Below are 23,881 nucleotides of genomic sequence, written 5' to 3' on the forward strand. Positions count from 1 at the left end.
CGTAAACGTCACGGTACCAAGTTTTCTTAAGTAGGCTACCGGTGGTACCGAGGACCCGTTCAAACCCGGTTCCTTGATGCGCATGCATGCACTGAGCGCGTGCTGTTGCGCGTCCTCTTTATTAAAGCGCTGAGACACACACACACGCGCATTGCGCGTGGCAAGCGCGCTCATAATGTAAGAGACGCCGGCGCGACCACAACATTGCCCAACATCAAATGGCAAACGTAATGCAAGCGGAACGAAACTGCTCGTTATTGTGTGGTTGAAGGACCGTTTATCAGTTTGGACCAGTGCAGCGCGAGCCGATCGTGATCATGCGACACTGTTACTACACAGCGCTAAGAGATCCAGTAAAGAAAGCATTTGAATTCGCCACAGAAGTAATAACATCGCTGCGAGATCTAGTGAGAAACATTCACATTTCTCCGTTATTAACGGATCAAACAGCGCTGATGTGGAAACCAGGAAGAAACATTGTGCCATGAATGAACTATCCAGTGTCCACAGATCTGCAACATTCACCATGGATTTACTGTAGTAACACTAACTGCAACCATGGAAGTTTGGCAGGAATAGTAGGCATAATGCCTTCAAGTAACATTACGTCAGTTTTATTTTGACATTATGAATACAATTGATGCCCTCAAATGTTAATCTGAACTAAAATAAACCTTTGTTTATAACTACTACAATATTACATTTCATTTTTTCCAAGGAGCTGTTTTGTTTTATATGCTCCTAAGAAGAGTCAATTATAGCTCTAGAATTGCTCAAAGTAAAAAAAAATCATACTTTATGATTTTAGTTTTAATAAAATTAAATCAAGGAAATTTCCCTGGCATTTCTTTCTTTTTGCTGTATCAAAAACGTACCGAACCGAACCGTGACACAAGTGTATCATATATATCGAACCAAACCGTGAATTTTGTGAACCATTACACCCCTAGTAATCATGTAAATTTCCTGCACCTGTCATAGACGTCCAAATGACGTCCAAAAAATTACCCAGTTCAAAGGTCCAATGTTGAACGTCAATATGACGTCCAAGTTGGGTCATGGTTGGACGTCCAAATAGTGGACCTAGTTTGGACGTCGAATAGATGTCCAGAATTGGTCATGGACCGACGGACCCAATATAGACATGATCTGCACGTCTATCCGACGTCCAATGTTTAGTGGGTAGTTCCATATAAGTTCATGGATAATTTGTTGTTTTGTCGTTAGTGAAAATCAATATTGACCTTGTATTTGAAAAAGGATCCTCATACTGTATAAAAACAATACTAATTCAGACTAAGTTCATTCGCATTCGGAGATTGACTATTTTTGAAACGGTGCGAACTGCGCTCTCCATGATGACGAGGAAGTATCAGCAAATAACTTATTGATTTCTAGTCCTTTGGTACCGAAATTGGTACCGAGAACCGTGGATTTTCACTGGTATTGGTACCGAATACTGACATTTTGGTACCGTGACAACACTAGTGTGTGTGTGTGTGTGTATTCTGTGCATTTTAAAAAGCAATTTTAACCAGAAAAATCTAAAATGTATTCCCAAAATCGTGCAGGCCTTTCTCCTGATAGTATGTTCACTTTTTTTTTCAGGGCCCAGATGCCACTGAGGACTTCAGTGAACATGAACATGGTAAAGTGAAAATCAAACACCTTGGAAATGAAAGGTATGTACAATGTTTTTAGGAATGGCACAAAGGTCTCTGTCTTTGGATCATTGTTTTCAATAAGTGCTTTTTTGGCATTTGTTGTGTGTATCTTTGGACTATGTTGTGTTGTAAATAAATCCAAACAATTTAAAAGCCATTCTTTTTTAAATCTCCTCATTTACAGTATTGTGCAAGGTTGCCCAGAATGACAGGGCCTGATAGCTCCTAATAGGGCCATTAGGGGAGGGTCTTTGTCTTTCTCAGGTGTGAAAACAATACATATTAATGACCTCCGCATAAAGCTTTTTCACACAAAACACGTCGTAAAATTTTTAAATCAATATATTGTCTTATCTGAATGAGCAGTCAGGGTGATTTTCACATAGTTTTAGAGCAAATATTCTAGGCTACGTGATACAATTTTCAAAAGTCTTGTGAAGAAATAATCAGTATGGGTTTCATGGCCTTATTTCAGTGAGAATTTTTTTTTGTATTTTCACAAACCACGCATAAATGTCATTATCTCAAAACTACAAACTTTTACATACATGCTGCTGATATATTATCGTAGCAGAGTTTGTGCTGAATACAGTGTAATTAGACTTTAGCCATGAAAATGTCACAAGTAACAGAAATAACCAGAAATGTCAGAGCATGTCAGAACACCTCCAGGGCCCAGAAAACAGCTCAGACCTCAGAGGGTTAAAATGTGAACAGTACCCAACCCTACTAAATCACACCAGATCGGACTACCTGATACACTCTGTTAACTGTTGTAAACGCTGTGGCAAGTGGGAATATTGATATAATTCAGCCATGTATGTTTAAATTGGAAACATTTAGAAGTAGATGGAGAGAGAATTCATCTACAAGGTCTTCTACAAGTCGATGTATTAGAATTGTACTGTATTTTATCTATCGCTCTTTACAAAGTCGAACATCAGCATCCTAATGACAGGAAAAGCCCCGCCCCACAAGTTAATGAAACTGGTTCCATGTTTGTGATGGTAGGAAACAGTGGCGGCTTCAAACCGCATTTTTGAGACCGTCTTTGGTACACTGCATTTTAAGGAGAAAATACTTAGCAATGGTGTTAACTGAAGAATTTGCTCATGGTTTGTATGAAAGCATATTAAAAACACCACATAGACATATAAACAACATTAAAAACTTGATTATAACCACAGGGGATCTTTAAGACTCACGTAAATGTGACATGGTACTGAAACACAGCATCGTTTTTGCAGCAGATGGGAATGTAGTTTGATCCGATGGACACAGGACTGCCTTTGGTTCCTATTTTCTGCAGAGGCTCCCTGAAGAACACATTGTTAGATATACACATGAGCTTGTACCAACTGGTTGGATTGATTTGTTGTAAAGAACTGCACCAATCAAGCGATTAATTTGCGAATTAGGCAGAGTTGTGTCACAATTCAGCTAGAATATATATTAGGGATGGGTATTTTTCAAAAAATATTGCATTTGAATATTCTGGCTCATATTCGTTTATTTAAATTATGTTTAATGAGAAATATATATATATTTTTTAACGTTTTTGTCACCATTTCTAAACAAGCTTACAATTAGGCAATATACACAACAAGCTTACAATAGATGTTAAAGTTTTCTTTTAGTTGAAAACATTAAACAATATGTGTAAACAAAAAATATAAAGAACAAAAGCATTTAAGCTCAAGTAGCAATAATAAAGCAGACTGCCCAACTTATCGTACAGAACGTACACAATACACTCGAGTCAGCTGGATATGATTATCGTGTTTATATTGTTTCACGTTTATGTTGAGAAAAACAATATCCACATGCTCGAGTGAGAAAACGCGCTGCGCTGATGTTGCAGAGACAAAGATAATGGTGTGCTAAGCGAAGTTTCTAACAGCACTTTGCGTTTTCTGTTCTTACCTGTCTCCCTCAACGAAACTTAAAGGAAGTGTATATCTCAAAATCATTTTACTATCAGATAAGTTATCATCTCGGCTCACGCGGGGTCCAGCTTAGCTGGCCTGCAGCCGTGAATGCTGTGATGGACAGCTGTCTTTCCTCAACGACTGGTGTTTGGATTTCATGTGATTTCTCATTGTGGTGATGATATTATAACTCCGATTCATTCATTAATTTGACCAAAAGGAATTCCATTTTGTAAGATCATTTTCAATTAATTCCAAACTTGGCGAGGCAGACGACAACATTATCTGATCAAATACAAACAACTTGTTAACACGCTCCACAGCGCCACCCAGTGCATTCAATTATTACTGTGAGTTAGCGCTTGGTATTTATCATGGATTCACTGCATTTATGGCCAGCAAAGCATCGTAGTAAAATTCGAATAGTACTTTATTTTTTCGAATAATAATTACAGATCGAATATTCGAAAATTTGTGCACACCCCTAATACTCTATTTTTATTATCAGTCTTAACAGTTAATATTTTTGTGGATTGTTTGATAGATAGAAAGTACAAATGAACATTTGTATTTATTTCAAATAGAAATATTTTGTACCATTACAACTCTCCCTTTTGATCAATTTAATGCATCCTTGCTGAATAAAAGTATTAATTTCTTAAAATGTATATCTTACTGACCCCAACCTTTGAACGTTGTATATACTGCAAATTACACATGACGTGTTAACTTGCTTGAAATGATCCAAAATTACAATCAGAGGTGACTGAAAGAATTCATACTTCACTATCTCAATTTTCACTTCAACTTTAGTGGGTGTTCCTGGAACAATCGGAGCTTCTTCAGAGATGGAGGCAGCAGACACCAAAGAGAAAGGGGCAGCAATGGGAGACATAGGGCCTGATGGGCCAATCGGTCCACGACCTACACCCATATGAGGCAATGTTGCTCTGCCAACACCAACAAATCCTCTGCCCAGGAAACTGTAAATGCACAAAGTGAAACTCAAAAGTGACCAGCATTTTGATACATTTCAATATTCATATTTTAAAGGGATAGTAAAAAATCTTGTATTCATCCTCGTGTCGTTCCAAACCATATGACTTTCTTTCCTCAATGAAGAAAAATTATAAGCTCCAAAAAGACAACATAAATCCCATAAAATGATCATACAGGTAATCCATATGGCAGCCTTGTGAGATGAACAGACCCAAATTTGAGTTCTTATTTCACTTAGAATCTTCCAACTTCCAGAAAAAGTCATGCAGGTTTGAAATGACATGAAAGAGAATGTTATCCATGTGCAAATAAAAAATTAGTGAGAAAAAAAACTGGACTAAGAGAACAAGCAAGAAACAACAATCCTAGGTGATGCTGGAGAACTTCACGCTTGATGGTGTTTTTAGCCCCCAATGGCTCCTTCCAGGCAGCTAACCCTAACCTCAACCTTAAACCTACCCATCCCCTCGCTGCCTGGAAGGCGCCGTTGGGGGCTAAAAACACCAAACACTGAACTTCACCTGATGGATTCTTCTAAGCAAGCGTCTCCTCTTTCTGGAGTCAGAGCGGCTGCCCCAATGATGCTTGGCTTGGGCTGGACATCTGCCCCAAAATCACCCGCTGCACCCCTACCTGATTAAGGACAGAGAAAACATTCAATACAGACAAATAACAGAATTATACTTATAAAACACTTAGACAGTCTGCTTCATTAACTAAACTGTAGGAGATGATACACATAAAAAAAAAAACATGATTTTCGTGATGTGTAAAACGTGGACGGAATCAGGATGGCAGGATGCCATCTCACTATGAGGACATTCAACATGATTTGTTGAATTCTTTTAGTCTCCTTTTTTTTTTGGTACTGACATATTGATATCTGACATCCACTGCCAGAAAAATCAAGTGGAAGAGCTGCTGACTGGAAGATCTTGGTTAAGACAGCTTGTTTAATTCCAGAACCATTGCATTATGAACATAAGAAACACTGTGATGAGCCATAGGGTATTATAGTGCTCAAAAAGGCTGGAAGTCTTATCTCAAAATGTCATGTTTGCATTGAAAAAATATTTTTTTAAGCCAGTCAGTCTGCTGTGAAGTGCAGCCTGAAAATAGCAGTGGCTCCCGAAGAGTTGTGCGCAGGGCGAAAACGTAGAAAGGTCACCGATACGGAAGCCAAGGACTATTTCAAGCACTATTTAAATCCTTCCAAAGAAAAAAGCTCTTAAATACAAGATTAATGGGCTTACTTTCATCATTTGTATTTACATTGCAGATTAAGTTTGTTTTCATTATTAGCTACTTGACCTTCCTGCTGTCTTGAGCAGTAATTCACAAGTCTAAGTGGTAACTATTTAACTTTGTTGGTGTTGCCAAGGATACAAGAATGATGGAGCACAATTTAATGCCCACTCCAATTAACCTAGCCCTAACATGAATAATAAAACGGGTACGAGTTTGATTAAATACAATATACAGAAAGATGCATTGCATTTATAATGTACAGTATAAGGCCCTGCTTCCCAGCATGCATCTTTTAAAAAACCAAATGCTGCATCTCAGCCTGAATGAATGCTCAAACATCTCAGCGTAATGTAATGTTTTTGAAAGAAGCATCTTATGCTCACCAAGGCTAAATTTATTTGATCAAAAACCACATGAAAAAAACAGTAATACTGTGAAATATGAATACAATTTAAAATAACTGCTCTCTATTTTAATACATTTTAAAATGTTTTCAGGCAGCCATTACTCCAGTCTTCAGTGTCACATGATCCTTCAGAAATCATTCTAATATGCTGATTTGGTGCTTAAGACAACATATCTTATTATTATTATTAGGAATCCGCCAAAATTTCAGCTACCAAACATTTTCAGCGAAAGTTATTTTTGTTTTTGGGCCAAAAAAGTGACCTAAACTAAAAGTATGTAATTTTCACAGCTAGAGGTCGCTTATTCAAAACAATTACAAAGGCGTAGCTTGACACCGTGAATGAGCGTGGAATCGTGGGAGTTGTCGTCTTCAGCTTCACAGCCGTTTCAAATGCGCCTTTTATGACCACTTGCGTTTATGTTTTTGGGTGCAGGTTGGATGTCTGCATCAGCTACATATTGAATGTATAAGGATTACTTTTATGGTGCTTTTTGTCATTGTTGGATCTGCAGAGGGACTCTTATCTTACTGCATGGACAAGAACAGCTTTTACATTCTTCTAAACATTTAATTTTGTATTCCATGAAAAAAATAAGGTCAAGCAGAAAATATTAAGACACACAATGAAACAAAAATAAAACTTTTCTCTCTGTTCTCTGACATACCAATAGGTGCTGCCCCTCTGCCCCAGGTCTTTCCTGGCTCAATGCCCAGGCCCCTGAACATGGACACCAGCGATGACCCTGTCCCAGGAGCATCAACCTAAAAGAAATCCAAACCTGAGACCTAATGCATAAATCTATTACCAAATCAAATGCGTTTATCTAGAAGATATATAACAATAAACAGCCATTTCCTGTACTTTGGTGACACAAATGTTAATTTTTTAAAGTAGCCATTAATTACAATAAAACCGAATTTGCGATATGGCTTAGTGCACTGCAATTATCATATTTGGAAACGCAACATGCGGCAACCATCTTCCCAAACTTGTAATGGGAAGCGCTTATGAGACAACTTTAAGGGCTCCCTGCAATTTTCTGTCAACATAAAAGTTAGCCATAAATACAGTTGTGATGTAAAATAAAAGTATTATTATATTATTTTTCTTCAATGTTTTTATTTTACAGTGAAATCTTACAATTGTATTTTGCTTTTTTTGTGTAATTTTAATATTTTTATTTAGTAATAATAATAATAATATACAGGGTTCGTACACTTTTTCCAAGGTCAAATTCAAGCACTTTTCAAGCACTTTCCAGGTCCATTTTAAAGCTTTTTCCAGCACCTTACACTACCGTAAATTACATACCAATACATAGTTAAAATTCTTATTTAGTGTTTTTATCACATCAAAAGAGATAAACAGCCAAATGTTTCATAATAGCAGAGGGCTGCACGATATAGAAGAAAAATGAGATATGCGATAACTCATTAAATAATGCGATATTCAATATGCGATACGATACGATAATGCTTAGCCTAAAGTGTGTCAAAATAACTTAAATTATCTTTAAAATATCTTTAAAATGATATAACCTACACATACGTGTTTCACATTCTTTTTGTGATAAGAAAAAATCCCTACAACTTCTGACAGTGAACATCAGTGTTTTACTGTAGCATAAGAAGTGTTATTTTAACATCACTGGGGTTTAGGGGTTCAGGTTATCCTACATTAGGTTTATTTAACAACAGAAACTGATTAATCAAATGTAAAAATAAACACTGCTTCGTTTTCACTGCATGAATTAAATATACTGATTCTTATTAAAGCTACAAAAGTTAGCCTATTCAGCCAAAAGCAGTAAGTGATTTTCTTTGTCTTTTGTTCATGACCCCAGTTATTGCAAGCCGTTGCGATATGCAATTATGCATATTGTAATATATACATTTGCAATATTTCGATATATTGTGCAGCCCTAATATTTAAGCCAATCACAAGTTTTATTCTTCAAAATGTATCACTAAGTATATAGCCTAAAGCATATGAATAATATAATTTTCATTATATTAATGTCCAAATATTGCTTACCAGATAATGTGATTTATAGGCTGTAAAACTGAATTAATTTCAAATATGAAGACTTAGAAATATTCAGAAATATTTGACAGGCCTTCCTGTTTTGGGACACATTCTTGATATAGACAAGGTTTGAACAATATCTGAGAGCACATGCACCTGATAAATGTATTTCATTGCCAAGATGTCTTGGGCCAAGACATAACGTTAGCTAATACATTTACTGGAATAGAGCAGTGTAAATATTGCATAGGGCCATCCTAAACCTTACAGTAACAGTATACTACTTATGCACTGGGCTAACGTTTGCAGGTTACAGTTCTGTAATTTTGGCAATGTTCACTGCATATTCCACAAATGAACATAACGGACATGCAATACTTGCATTACATTATCACACCAAGTACTCTCAGTCACTAATGGCCCTTTCAGATAGGACAAGGACCGCGCTGCGCTATGAAATGAAACCGATATATTTCAATGGCTTGCGCCGCGCGACTCGGTCTCGGACCAAAGCGGAGCTCAGCGAGCTCGCGCGCACGCCGCGGTCAAAGTTTAAAATAGTTCAACTGTTGCCGCTGCGTGGCCAATAAAAACGGTGCATCCAAACAACCGCGGAAATCAAAATGAAAACTCCGCCTACTTTTGCTCTGGCCAGCGTAACGCAAATCAATCTGTATCTGATTCTGAAGGTCTACATTTTTTTCTCCATTTAATAAAGAACTATTTCGTCAGAAAGATATTTCTTGTGAAAGAAATACAGTTACAAATTCAAGCATTTTCAAGCATTTTATCCAAAATTCAAGCACTTTTCAAACATTGAAAACACAACATCAAAATCAAGCACCCGTACGAACCCTGAATATAATCATATTGATTTATAAATCACAAACTTTTGGTCTAATTGTACAAACAAGCAATATTCAATGTTTTTATTTTACAGTGAAATGTTAAATAGTAATATTTATTTTGTATATTTTTATTAGTGATATATAATCACAAATTGTGCAACCCTACAAACAAGCACAGCAAACCTAGAATTGTTTTAATTGCATTTTAAATCACAATGGCAATTTTTATAAAAATAAAACATAATAATAATAATAATAATTCCCCAAATTTTGCAGCCCCCTAACTATGCCCACCACTTACCTTGGTAATCATTGGAGCCACCTCTGCTTGCAGCTCAGGCATCTTTTCCTGCACATCTGATCTTTCAATGTCCCGGGTAGGCACTGGTCCCACAGCAGCCCCTCTACCTATCCCAACAGTGGGCTCAGGAGTGGGCAGCAAAAAACCTCGGCCTCGCCCAAAACCTCCCTCTTCCATCGATAATTGCACTCCTCTACCCATGCCCACCAGAGGCTCACTTACAGATTGAGTCACTCCTCTGCCAAATCGCACAGGCGATTCTCCAGGTACACCTAGGGCTCTACCTCGTCCAGGGAGAGGTTCGTCTTTAGACAGGACAAGACCTCTGGCTCGCCCCAATGGGGACTGGTCTGGAAGTTGACCCTGATCTTCTGCTGGCTGCAGCCATGGTAGGCGGGTGGCCCCTGGGGGTCCAGGAAAGGGTGGTCGTTTTGGATCCATTTCTTCCAATTGCACTTCAATGCAGCTGACAAAAACAAGCACATAAATCAATGGAGGTTTCTTGACATGTCTATCTAAAACATTGTCGAAGCACTGCAGACCTATTAGGCATTAAATAATATTAGTAAATCTCAATGCACTGATTAATAAGCAATTCTTAAAACATTTGCATGAGTTTATCTAAATAGCATGCAACAAATACATTAATGAGTCATTGTGCAAGATTGCTTCACAACAGAAACATGCTTTAGTAAATTCAATATATAAGTCCAATGATTGCAATCGAGACTATGCCTTTTGTGCAAACAACGAGTCATGTTCGTTACCTAAGTCGACATGAGCACGTGTCAGCCTGACAGGATCTATAACAGCTGAGATTATTTTACTTATAAAATATGATTTGCCAATTCAAGTAAATTACATTTTAGATTGTTAGAGAAAGATAAATTACCTACGTGAATATGGTACTTTTTTATGTCGACCATAACTTAACTTACACTAGACAGCGCGCGCGACGTCAAATTGAGATTATTCGACGGACTGACGAACAAAAAGCAATTCTATTCGATCATTTTCATAAACAAATCAAGTTGATGCGTGCATAACATTGTACAATTGGTGTAAATGTAACTTTAGCTGAAAATATTTAGAATTTTATACTGTGAGACAATGAACCAACCGTTCGGTCCAGCAGCCGGGTAGAACTACTTCACGGTCAACTGAACAAACACTGATTCAGTCATTTTGACCGATTCGCGATTCTTTTAAACGGTTCAGTCAAAACAATTCATGAATTATCAATTGGGTAAAATGGACGTTTGGGAACACTTCTGAGCTTTGAGTCAGACTGATAACCCGAAGGTTGCGGGTTATACCAGCAGGACGCTGGTATATCTTAATACCAGCAGGACGCGACTGAGGTTCCCTTGAGCAAGGAATCGGACGCCGCAATGAATGGCCACTGCTCAGGCGGGTGTGTGATGTTCACTATGCACTGCTCCTAATGTGTGTGCACTAACGTGTATGGGTTAAATGCAGAGGACAAATTCCCAGTGGGCCTTCACGTGACTTCCCTGGTTCATTGAAAATTGCCATTCAGAAGAACCGATTCGCTTCAGTGTTGTGCTCGTGGTTAAAAGCGTTCTTTTGCAGAGATGCATGATGGGACAGATTGTTACCCATCAAACATCTTTGAGCAGTTTTTTTTTTTTTTTACATAAGAAACATGAAATCAATTTCCTTTTTATTTAGCCTAGATTTTTTTTTTGTACTCTTAGACAGGATTAAGGCACATTAAAATACAAGCAAGAATGTCGAATGTAAAGAATCTTTAGATTTTCTTTTCTCTATAATTCTGATTATAAAATAAAGATTTTGACAAATATTTTTATAGAAGATTTGTATATTTGTATTTTTATATTTGTATGAACACTTCTGCATAGGCCAATATCGTTTTTGTTTGTTTGTTTGGGGTTTTTTTTTTTGTAAAAGTAAATTAGCCTTGCAGTTTATTTGAAAATTAATCAGCATACCTCCTGTCCCTCTTTCCATACTACATATAGCCTTGATGTTTCTGATATTGTCAGATAGCCTATTTCTAAAAAACCCAAAGGATGCTGTCATGGTCAAACTGCTAAATTTAGTATCTCTGAAAGCCCAGGATGTCCTCTTTAAGACACCACTTAAAACAGTGGCGTGTGTGGTCTCAGAGAAATGTATAATATGGCTTAAGTCCTCTATAGAACAAAAACAAACTGCTGGGCCCATGAGATTAAATACAAATAAGAAAGGCAGAGCATTAACCTCTTCATGCTTGGTGTCATCTAATCCCATACAATTTGAATGAAAAATTCAGAAAATAAGTAAAAATCTATTTGATTTTGAATGCAAGCTTTTAATTAATAAAAACAAATCTGGATTTGCATGAAACGTTTTAAAAGTCAACAGAGAAGAAAAACAGCATAAGGAATAGTCTACTTTGGATAGTGAATACTTTGAAAAGTTCTTCAAAGTGTTCACCCCTTTTCCTCAAGGACTCTGGTAAAACTTTGCTGCATGAATTCCTTTTCTTGCCACTACTGAACAAAGTTCACCATGTCAAAGCCAGAAAATATTTCACAAAACAGATGATGCTGCAGTCTTATGAACTCTCACTGATATACAGTATTCCATTTGTTTCACCGTGCAGGAGAGCGATAATAACCATCAGATAAACTACATGACTTATCTGGTGCTGTTTTCCACGTCCTGTTTAGTTAAACGTATAGGTCTATCTCAGAAATATTCCTCATCATTCTTCAAGAGAATTACTAACATGCTCTGTATGGCGGACTGACACAACTAAGAAGAAAGATTCTGAAAAGCTTGCCAAATGAACTCCATGATTTACAGGCCTAGTAAATACAAAGTTATTGTCATACCACAAACAGCCTATTGCTGCCACATTTCTTACTTTGTGAAAAGTTTGATTCGCTTCGCAGTCAGGATTTTTCACTTATGCATTTGCATTGCCAGTTTGTATCCATCAGTGTTATTATGAGAAAGCCCATTAAGTCAAACATCTCCTGCCTCCTGCCATAATTTTTTTTTTTTTTTTTTTTTTTGTCTCTTGCCTTTAGAGGATTGTGTGAGACATTTCTTCTTTACCATGCTATGATTGTGAAGACACAAGCTATGTAGAGTAAACACTGTTTTATTATGCAGCAACAAACAAGTCTTTGAGCTCATCAGACATCTCAATTAATTATTTAAAAAAGTCTATAGAGAGAACAAAACTACTGGAAGAAAATGTAACTCTGCCAGATGATTCCAAATTGTCAGGTTGGTCAGCTGATCCACAAAAAGGGCAATTCAGGATAATGTCTCTATGGTATACTCAACTACGCTCAAAACTATTCTGGTAAAAAATTAAATTAAAAAAATGTTATATTTATATAGGTTCAAGCAGAAGTGACTATCCTGAGTTGTGAAGCAAAAAATCTTTTGTGACTTGTCTTGTATACAGTTTTTGTATTCTGACTGGTCAAATGTGGCATTCAGAGATCTGATATTTCCTAATATTCACCATCATAAACAGCAGTGCTAAAACACTCATCTGGATGGGTAACTGTGTCTCTCGTATCACACCGCAAACTTGCGCAAAAACATAATTAAACATATTTTCATTTCAAATGTTCTATTCATTAATTTATGTGTAAAACATTTTAATGAGGAACAACTTTGTGCACATTTAAATACTTCAGAGATTTAGTTATTTAAATTAAATGTCAATCAAACAAAATGTAATTATGATGCGGTGCTCATGCAGGTTTGAGTCAGGCCTGTATATGTCTTGATCTCATTCTCTCCTTGGAAAAAAAAACAAACATAATTATTATCTTTATCATAAATGTCATTATATAATAGGCCTTAGCACTGTCGTCTCACTGGAGAACCCCTGTTCCAGTCCCGGCTGAGCCAGAAAGCCCTTCTTTTCCTCCGGGTGCTTCTTTTTCCCCCCACAGTCCAAAAACATTGAGGTGAATTGCATGGAGAAGATTGGAGACACTAAAAATTGTCCATGTGAATACGTGTGTGTGTGTGTGTCCCAAGGCATGTAATGGGCAGGACTGGGGAAAGACTTGGCAACCTACCACAGAAAAATCATTGCTAAGAAAATTCATGGACAACCACTTGCGTATGGCGAGAAATAACTTATAGAATCCCCAAGAGTCAGATAAATGGTTAATGAATGAATGATTTAATTGGCCTAGAGATGAGATTTGTAAATAAACCATTCCCAGATCTCACCTATGCTATGAGGATCATAACTGAATTTTAGCATTTCAACTTAAACAGGGCAATTTCAGCAACAGTCAGTGCAAATCACTGCAATGACTTTTAATTTAAGCTGACAATCATCATCAGTGCTCTGCTTGTCAGGCTATTCTCTGAAAAAAACAAACCAATGAGGCTTGAGTGAAGCAGAGAGCATGCTGGGTCAAAGCAGCTGTTTGGCTTTCATCTCTCGCAGCACTTGACCCAGGTTTGACCTTGAGCTTTAAAAACAGAAAGCATGGTGGCTTGTTACTGGAATATTGACCTTTCTAGCAAACATGAAATAAGTTGAACTTCAGCACTGAAGTCTAAAACTAATCCTATAGCTCATATAGCTCAGTGTAAAAAAATTACAAATAAATACGTAATAAAAAATTAGATTAAACTAAATAAATCATTTAAATAAAACACAAATAAACTGATTTAATTAATAATAATAATCGTTCTAAACAAATAAAATAATAAATAAATAAATAATATCTAGATTCAAGCACAATGGTAAAAAAAAACAGAACAATGTAACATAAAGAAATTAACGAATATTTATATTTTTAGTTTGAACAGTATACATTTGGTCTTTACATGAAAATATATAGCTTTTAAACTTTAGGAATGGGGGGCCTCGCACCAGGAAGATCATATTTGGGGGTCCATGGCATCTAAAAGATTCACTCACAAAAAAAGGCACAAAAGCTGTCTATAAATCATTTAGGTAATATCACTTTAAGTACTAATATGTGCCTTTAAGACACTAATACACATAGTTTAGTGGTAAATAAGGTACAAAAGTTTACCTTTTGAAAGCTGCCCCAGCTTCTATACTGCTTTAATTCATCAACCCAGTTTTACCCATAACCAAAGAATTGATCACAAAAATGATGCATTCAGTTAACATAAGGATGGGGGTGACTTGCCCCTGTTTAACAATGATGAAAAAGAAGAAGAAGATGATGATGGTGATGATGATGATGATGTGGTGGCTTTTTCACATAAGCCTGGGAACATGCTGTCCTATTCTGTGCAGTTCTCTGCTTCATTAGATTCATTTTTCATGTCACTTAACTCCATGAGGATGAGTGCTCACCATTCACATACAGTATAGGTCGTTTTTTCTTTTCTTCTTCCAAGCATTGTTTCTAGCTGTCGAATTTCAGCTGATTTTCAGCTTTCAGCTTTTCAGGGATTTTGTTATCTCCGAGCTCTGCGTGGTGTTCTGAAAAGTCTAAAATGATAAGCATTTTTTTTTCTGGCTGTTTATTCAAAGTGACTTACAGTACACTTATATCATGGACAATATCCCCTGAAGCAACCTGGATTTAAGGGGCTTTTTCAGTGGCACTGTCAGTGGTCATGAATCGCTCCTTGCAGGGTTTGAACCAGCCTTTTTGTTCACCAACCTAAGGGTTGATTCGCACTGGCAAGATGGGCTTTTAATAAAACCTGAAAAAAATTCAGTAGAAAGGCGATAGAGAAAAAACAGAGAGAGAAAACAGAGATAATGGCTATGACGTAGGGGAAAAATAGTAGGGAAAACCCCCATAAGGCACTGGGCTCAAACCAACTGACAAATAAACCAGGAGATCTGCAGTGCAGGTAACATGAAGAACGAGTACATACTGTTAATTTAGCCTATATAGGCTACTATCAACATTGTAAAAATACAAATACAAACACAAAGCTTATTTAAAAATGGCAAACATGTCAGTCTTCACCCCAAAACCCCACCCAGCTCCACAGCAAACATTGACAGACATAAAGAAATTCTGGTTAAGTTTTCTAATTGGTTTAAAATAGTTTTCCTTTTATATTATTATTCATAGGCCTATTATTATTCATATTCATAATATAATTAAGTTTACAATCTTAATCAAGCTCCACTGTCTGCACTCTCCAGCTGTTGCTGTATGAAGTCGCTTCGTATTTGATGTTGTACATTTGCATAAAATTAATAGGCTATATTTAGTGGACACGCCCACATTACAAAGGATCGCAGTCGCTCATGGCAGTCGCCTGTTTATCTTTTATTGAAAATGATTGTCGCTGTAAACAGAGCATTTGGTCTGTCAGAGAGGAAGGTGTAGGCTACTGTATTTTCGGCCTATTTGTCAGATAAGTCATTTTATTATTTATTCTCCCCTTTCCAGTCCATATTTAATCTAATGTGCAAAAATAAAAATACAAAAAAAAAAAAAAAAAAAAAACAGCATAACGCAATATAATGTTATCCTTTAGAGCAGCAAGGCTACAAAACAGGACATACAACAGAACTGATAGTGAAACGCCAGAGAACTGAAATGAGAGAGATGCAGATCATGACTAGAGAGCAAATTTTAAAACAGTGTTAGCTACTTTCAACCGAAATAGAAACAAGAAAAAAATACATCTTCGTGTAGGTGGAGCTGAGACCTTCCGCTTCCCTTTGATGAGAAAGTTACTCGTTTAACCTACTAGAGTGCGCAATTCTCACACACTTCCTCGCATGAAGAACAGAACTGTCAATTCCATCAAGTCAAGGACTGTAGCCTCCACGCGCACATTATTACCAGCCAAACCAAGCGACTGTCCTCTCTCGCCCCGTTTATTTAAGTTTTCCTTTCCGTGCGACTTGTCTTGTTTTTTCTTTTTCTTTTGGAGAGCTGGAAGACACCCCAGATCTGCGCTCGCTTCAGCATGCGTTTGGCGGACGGAGCGCACTCTTGGCGAGCTCTTCATCATCAGGCGCAGGGATGATGTTCAACTCATCGGGCGCACTAGATCTCTTCTCGTTCACTCACCCTGAAGTCGCGTCGGAAGTTCTCAATGGTTCCTCACACTTATTCTACAACATCTCAATGGCCATGTGGAACAACTCCTGCGGGGAACAACTGCTCGATTTCACCTCAGCGGAGAAGATTATTATCGGAATCATGCTGGCCATCATCACCACCGTGACGGTGATTGGAAATATGTTGGTGGTGATCGCGGTGTGCGTCGTTAAAAAGCTCAGACAGCCGTCCAACTATCTGCTGGTGTCTCTGGCCGTGGCGGATCTCTCCGTGGCTATTGTGGTGATGCCATTCGTGATCGTGACGGACCTCACTGGAGGAAAGTGGCTTTTTGGAGAGGTCTTCTGTAATATCTTCATCGCTATGGATGTGATGTGCTGCACTGCATCCATCATGACGCTGTGCGTGATCAGTGTGGACAGGTGAGTGTACTTTGGGTTCTTAAGCCATTTAGGGGACGCTTAAAAGTCAGAGTGACTTTTTTTTCACAGGGACAATCCTCTTGGAGCAAGAACACAGTGGTGATGGTATGAAGCAACCTGTTATAGGAGGTTGAACCTTCAACCCATTTGGTTATTTAGCATCAGTTTTATAACAACAAGGTGTTCATGCAAAATGTTTTATTAATCAACAGGGTAACTGTGTGTGTGTGTGTGTACTGGTGAAAATTTTGGAAACATTACTATATTTTATGTTTTTGAAAGAAGTCTCTTAGGTTCATCAAGCCTGCATTTATTTGATCAAAAATACAGGAAAAAGAGTAGGCCTACTGTGAAATTTTATTTCAATTTAAAATAATGGTTTTCTATTTTAATATACTTTATATATAATTTATTTCTGTGATGCAAAGCAGAATTTTCAGCAGCCATTACTCCAGTCTTCAGTGTCGCATGATCCTTCAGAAACCATTCTAATTATGCAAATTCATTATCAATGCTGGAAACAGTTGTGCTGCATAATATTTTTTTATAACCTGTGATACAGGATTCTTTGAAAATGTAAAAAAAAATAACAGCATTTATTTAAAATAGAAATCGTTTGTAACAACTTACCGTTCAAAGGTTTTGGAGTCAGTAATAGGGTCAGTTCCATTTTGAATAAATCTTTTTATTCATCGATGAATCCTGAAAAAAGTAGGCCTATATGTAGGTTCCCAAAAAATATTAAGCAGCACAACTGTTTCCAACATTGATAATAACTGAGTATCAAATCAGCATATGCTTTCTGAAATATCATGTAACACTGAAGACTGGAGTAATGGCTGATGAAAATTCAGCTTTGCATCACAGAAATAAATTATATTTTAACATAATAATATAAAACCATTATTTTAAATTGTAATAATATTTTACAATATTACAGTTTTTTCTGTATCTTTTATCAAATAAATGCAGGATTGATGAGCATAAGAGACTTCTTTAAAAAACATTAAACTTTTGACCGCTACTATATATATATATATATATATATATATATATATTTATTTATTTATTTATTTATTAACCTTAGATGCATACAAAATATCACTAGTGAATTTCTGTTTTATTTTATTTTTATTAAATATATATTAATCATGCTGCATGAACTCCACCTCCGCTGCATGAACAATTCAGGTTGATTGGAACACTTTTTCCCAGTCATCTCAAAGGCATAAAAGTGTCCTAAATTCATAAAAGAAATTAGGCCAATAGTTTAAGATGCTGTAATTTCTTTTAGAATTTCCACCATTTTATATACCATTTAGCTTTTAGCACTTTACAAATGAATTTGTTAAAGTAAAAATATTCCATACACTCTTAAAAAATAAAGGTTCTTATTAATGGCATCACTGCAAAAACCCTCTATTGGAACCTTTATTTTTAAGAGTGTATAGTCTGTAAATGTTTATTCCCATGGCATTTATCATTTTTATACAAATATTAGAAAAATGCTGCAGGGCACTGATGTCAGTGTCACTGCACTCATGTTATGTCAGCTACCCATCCAATCATAAATGGTCCACGTTGTTGCTCGTTTAATATTACTCCTCAGATAAATAAGCATCAGTCAGTACTAAACCACAAAGGCAACTTCCTTCTCTCGAATGTCAAGGCAACTCTCTGCACGTGTCCACTGTACAGCAGACATTAATACTGACAACTCTGTGTCCATGTCGGACATCATTCCTCCAGACTGAGAATAGGGTCAATACACCTGCAGCCAGTCTCCTATGTGACATCACGAAGGGGTCGCTGAAAGACCCTGATTTCGTTTGACACATCCGAGGAGCCAGTGTCCTTTGGGTCCAAGAATCTATTTCTGTAGTGAAGCTCACTAAGAGAATTGGTTATGCTGGACAAATAAATAAAAATAAAATATGGTGTATTCATTTTTCCGTTTTCACTTTCACATATGGCTGTTGTAAACTGTTATCTGATTGAATAGTTAATTCAGTTAGTCATTGATTTATGTGTCAGAGTGGCCGTTAAACAGCTGAACACATCAACTGTTTTTCTATGACAGTAAAGTCAATGGGGAAGGAATACAGCATGTCAGGCAGTACCTTGGGGTTTTGAACTTTGCTGCTTTATCTTTTGGTCTGGAAGCTCAGGTTGTTTATTACAACAAATGCATTAAAAAATCTATAAATTATCATTGGAAAGCTGTCTTATTTAAAGATGACCATCTACTGATAGGGTAGTTTAACCATCCTCAGTTTAACCAATTAGAAATGAAATGAAATTTGATTAGACAATAAATTCATGTTTATTAATATATTGTTTAAATTTGATCAGAAATGTATCAAAAGTATGGACATTTATATAGTATCCAAGTTTGAGATGCATAGCACAAAATGTGCTTGGAAACACTCCTCTGTCTCTTTATTTTTGTGACGCACACATCCTTTTTTTCTTTTTTTTCCAGAACATTACGTCTGCTATCGCTTAGTAGACACTTTAATCTATACACGTACATACCAGAGGATCATTTTCTTTCAACAAGCACTTGAGGTTTTATAAACAAACCTAGTCTCTTATGACGTTTCTGTTTGAAAAAAATCTAATGTGAAGTGATTGCATATTTGAGTATTGCCATTTTTCTGTGAGGACCAGGAACATAGACAGGAGGTGCTTAGTGCTTTTTTGTTATTGAGACTAAAGTGTGATCCATCAGGTTGCTCTGATCAGGTTTTATTAAATGAAGATTGTGTAGCAGCAGCCATTGGTGATGAGATTACCCATCCTGCACAGTCTGATTGGCTATTAAAATATTATCCAGTATTTAATCAGAAAATGTACCTGGATATAACGGCCCCCTGAATGACATTGTATATGACTATATTTCTTAGCATAAATGTACCTTCTTTTTGTTTTCCCATGATGTGACACAAACCTTTATTTAGTGACTTTACTGTAATAGCTAAATAGTTTCAGTTCCAACCTAGCTAACAGGTTCCCTGTTTACGTTCCGTTCTCTGAACTTTTGCTAACGTTCTGGCAAGGTTTTCGCGAAGTTAAAACCATTATTTATACATTGTTCATAACATTTTTCTACAACGTCTTTTAAATGTTGTTATTACTTCAGAGAACATTCAAAAGTAATGTTCCCATAATGTTTGCAAAGTGATAAAATGGAAGGTTCCCTTAATGTTTGCATAACCAAGAATATAAATAAATATATATATATATATATATATATATATATATATATATATATATATATATATATTAAACATTTTAAAAACTGGATGTTTTGAATGTTCAGAGGCCATTCGGAGCTTAATGGCAACGTTAGCAAAATATATTTTAAAATAAAAATATATAAAAATAAAATAAAAATTCAAAATAAAAATGCCACCTTGGCCCTTTTAAGGTTGATTTCCCCAAAGTTTATGCTCTTAAATGAATTTGACAGAGAAGCCACCAGTTAACAGCACCTAAACAGGAACTGAAGTGCCTGTAAACTCACTGTTATAACTCAGCGTTCAAGTACACTTGACAAATGCTTTGACCTTTGATTCAGTTCACATATCATTTCAATAATGGAAGTGAAACTACCTTATAGTGCCTTTTCCTCATTCATCTTTAAAGTGAGGTCTTCTTAAAGGACCATTTACTAGATGTTGTCAAAATCTTGAGGTGTTTCCAGCAAGAAGGCTCTTCACAGAAGGAACAATTTTTTCCATCTACTGGACAATCATTCACAGACCAACGGGCTCTAGAGATTGAAGCCATTCAGCAACGAGGAAAGACCTTTCAACACAAAGGGAAAATAGCAGGAGGAAAAAAAAAAACGATTGAGAATTCAGGCTGATAAGATCACAAGGGTTTATGTCTGATTTTAAAATCAACATGAAATCAAATCAAACTATTTACGCATATCTGGTCACTCAAAGTATTCAAAATATTGCAAAAAAATCCTTTTAAATCTATCTTTAACATTCATTGAAATCTACTTAAATCTACATACCTATCACTAAATAAGGCAGAGAAAATACACTATTTTTCTTTTATGGAAACTGATAAAGAAATCAACAATTATAAAAGGAAAGGGCCAAATGTTTCTCTAATGGGCTTGTGTTATCTTAATTAAATAAATCATCATTATTTCTCCAATGTTAAAGACACATCACCCTCATTCACAACCCACAAATACAATCTAATTTACACTCTTGTTTCAACCCATGCATGTTTGGGTCAAACGTGAGCCATTGGTTTAAAAAAAAAAAAATGTAATCCATATTTGACCCAAACATGGGTTGAAACAAAGAGTATACCACATTAAGTTGTCCATGAGTGAGCTCAAGCAAGTTATCCATCTTACTAAAACAGCAGACCTGTCTCTTATTTATGGGCATATATTAGTTTCATCTCAGGGTGAAGTGACGGTGATGAAAAAGTGTTATAGTATAGGTTTAAGTGTTAGTGAATGGAATGTTTGCTGCTGGTATAAAGTATTGAGAAGCCACACAGCTTTGGGTTTGACGGAAAGGCACAAAGACAACAGGAAGTAGCCCTTGGCTTTTCTCATGATGTTCATGTTAATGTGACTGGGTAATGTTCGTGTAACGTGCTAATGTGAATGCTTGGCACTTCAAAAATCAAGTATCACACTTGTCGTATTATTAAAGAGGATACATTAAAAATAGAAATAGCATGCATTTGCATTTACAATACCACCATGGTTCATCTTGTCTTGAATGTATACATTTTGTACACACACACACACACACACACACACACACACACGTGCGCACGTGGACCCCACAATATATCCCCACAAGGACAAGAAAAAAGGGTTGTCCCTATTCTCTTAATGAGTAATGGGTATGTTTTGGGCGTAACGTGCAATAAACCAATCAGAGTGTAATTTCCCATTCCCTTTAAAAGCCAGTTGCGCTCATGGGGGAATTTGCAAGCGGAAAGACTGACCGCATCTCCAGAGCGCAAACGGATCTGCTCGTGTGTGAGGTTAAAGCGCGCAAGCAGACCATCTACGGGACAAGCCTGATTCCACCATATCTTTATTTACACAATATTAATCTTTTACATTGTAATCCTTTTATTTTTAATATTTGGCATGTTTGTGTGCTGCCCTGTGTGTGTAATAAGCAAAGTGTACGCGTGTTGTGGATCCGCCTATAGGTGCACATTACTAATGCACTCTTTAAATAACAAAAAAAATATTTCAGTTGCCTCAAAATAGCAACGAGCCAACAATACGCCTGAACACAGCTCGTTTTCAGACCAGCACGCCCATGGGCGCCAATTCATTTGCTATTTAAAGAACGTGGCACAGGACGTGAAAATGATAATTGCGTCGGGCTGAAACTTGCAAAAAACACTTGCCTGGCGCTGCACTGCGTCAGATCTATGATAGGGCCCGTATTTTAGGGACTTTTGGGACTTGTTGCCATCTACTGGCATGTTGATGTAACCTGCAGAAGGGCCACTGAAAGATCCCCACACAAGACTTACTTTGTATGGTGAAATTTTGTGACTGAAACGCAGAATCCAAATAAAAAAAAAAAAAAAAATCCCATGTGGATTTCACATCGATTTTAAGTTTGTGGAAATGTTCACATGCGAATTCTACTCGTTTACCAATAAAAATCTGCTTGCAGTGCCTTGCACCATTGACAATGGATAATGGACCTACTTTGCCAGTGAAATTCTTCTGAAGTTTCGCAAATGTGACTACATATATATTGTTTGGAACAATTTTTTTGGTTTTGTGAAAAAAAAAAGCACTTTACAAATAACACCAAACTAAATTGAATCCTCTTGTGAATGTAGGACTTTAGTTACTGCAGCCTTAACACTGACTATTTGTATACACCCTTTTATCTGTGAAACGGTTAAAACTTCCCTCAGTATCTCTTTATATTTTCTTGGTTACTTTCTGGTGTTCCTGCTGAGATTAATAAATTGTGACATCAATTATTCACAGGAGTGACATTAATATTTAAACTTCAGGGTAAGTGGAGGAAGTCTATCCTCTTAGCCGCAGTAACTCTGTCCTTTGTGCAAGAAAAAATAGCCTCATATGCTGGACAGGGGAATGGAGATGGGAAGGGACAGATTCGCATTAAAATTGCAAATAAGACACACACGGTCTGGCTGTCTTCTAGAATTTAGAAATGGACACAGATACAGTTCAGGTTCAAAAAGCAGGTTTTCCCAGTGGCCCAGGAACTAGCCTCAGGTCTCTAGTGTTCTTGTGACTACTCTCCTTGAGTCTTAGTAGCATACGACAATGTTTCTGCTCTCCTGAGCAACACCGCCGCGCAATCTGAGGCCCGGAGAGACGTCGCTCTGAGGTAAAACTCCCCTGAGATGCGCCTGACATTTTGAGTCACACCTTTCAGTGTAGTCCGAGGTGTTTCCGACCGTCACCGATTTCTCCAGGAGGGGAAAGGAAAGGAGAAACTGTTATTGTGAATTTCACACTAATACTTTTTTATACAATCACTTAAGAGTATTGCACATTTCTAACATGCTGCCAGGAGTCCTGCAGTACACACGCTCAAGCATACACGCTTGAGTATCATCTAGAATGAGAAGCACTAACCAGGAATGATGACAAGTTTTAATATGCTTTATTCCTCTGGGAGGACGGGGAAACGAAAGCAAGCTGTACGGGGAACCGCGTGTGCTAGAGCAGAGTGTGAGAAAAGCACAAGGGAGGTTAACACAGTTGTCGCACAGGAGGGAGGCTGAGAATTTATACAGTTACTTACAGGAGGTTTCAGATGTAGATGTTAAGGGAATAAGCACCACAGAGAAAATAAGAGTTTTCTTATAGAAATATCATCTTGTACTCACCTTTATTTTGTTATATCTTCCAAACCCATGCGATTTTATTTTTGCTGTGGAACACAAAAACATTCAGCAGAATTTTTAATCTTTTCCTTTCAATGGAAGTGAATGTTGACCAGACGCTTTCAAGCTTCAAAA

At 36.8% G+C, this 23,881-nt stretch overlaps 2 protein-coding genes across 2 annotated transcripts in view; one reads left to right on the forward strand and one right to left on the reverse strand.

Moving 5' to 3' along the window:
- Window positions 1-9,864, reverse strand: part of piwil2 (piwi-like RNA-mediated gene silencing 2) — a gene marked incomplete at its 5' end in the record, with an annotated part of 34,881 nt that extends 25,017 nt beyond the window's left edge. Inside the window, 5 exons of the mRNA XM_084114862.1 lie at window positions 2,870-2,980; window positions 4,375-4,575; window positions 5,113-5,224; window positions 6,914-7,010; window positions 9,424-9,864. Coding sequence (XP_083970988.1) covers window positions 2,870-2,980; window positions 4,375-4,575; window positions 5,113-5,224; window positions 6,914-7,010; window positions 9,424-9,864 — 962 coding nt within the window. The remainder of the gene's footprint in view (window positions 1-2,869; window positions 2,981-4,374; window positions 4,576-5,112; window positions 5,225-6,913; window positions 7,011-9,423) is intronic.
- A 4,930-nt stretch (window positions 9,865-14,794) lies between these two features.
- Window positions 14,795-23,881, forward strand: part of htr7c (5-hydroxytryptamine (serotonin) receptor 7c) — a 40,478-nt gene continuing 31,391 nt past the window's right edge. The window contains exon 1 of the mRNA XM_084115687.1: window positions 14,795-16,867. Coding sequence (XP_083971813.1) covers window positions 16,407-16,867 — 461 coding nt within the window. The 5' untranslated portion in view covers window positions 14,795-16,406. The remainder of the gene's footprint in view (window positions 16,868-23,881) is intronic.

The sequence above is a fragment of the Abramis brama genome (genome assembly GCF_963993115.1).
Source record: "Abramis brama genome assembly, chromosome: 5".
Taxonomy (NCBI): domain Eukaryota; kingdom Metazoa; phylum Chordata; class Actinopteri; order Cypriniformes; family Leuciscidae; genus Abramis; species Abramis brama.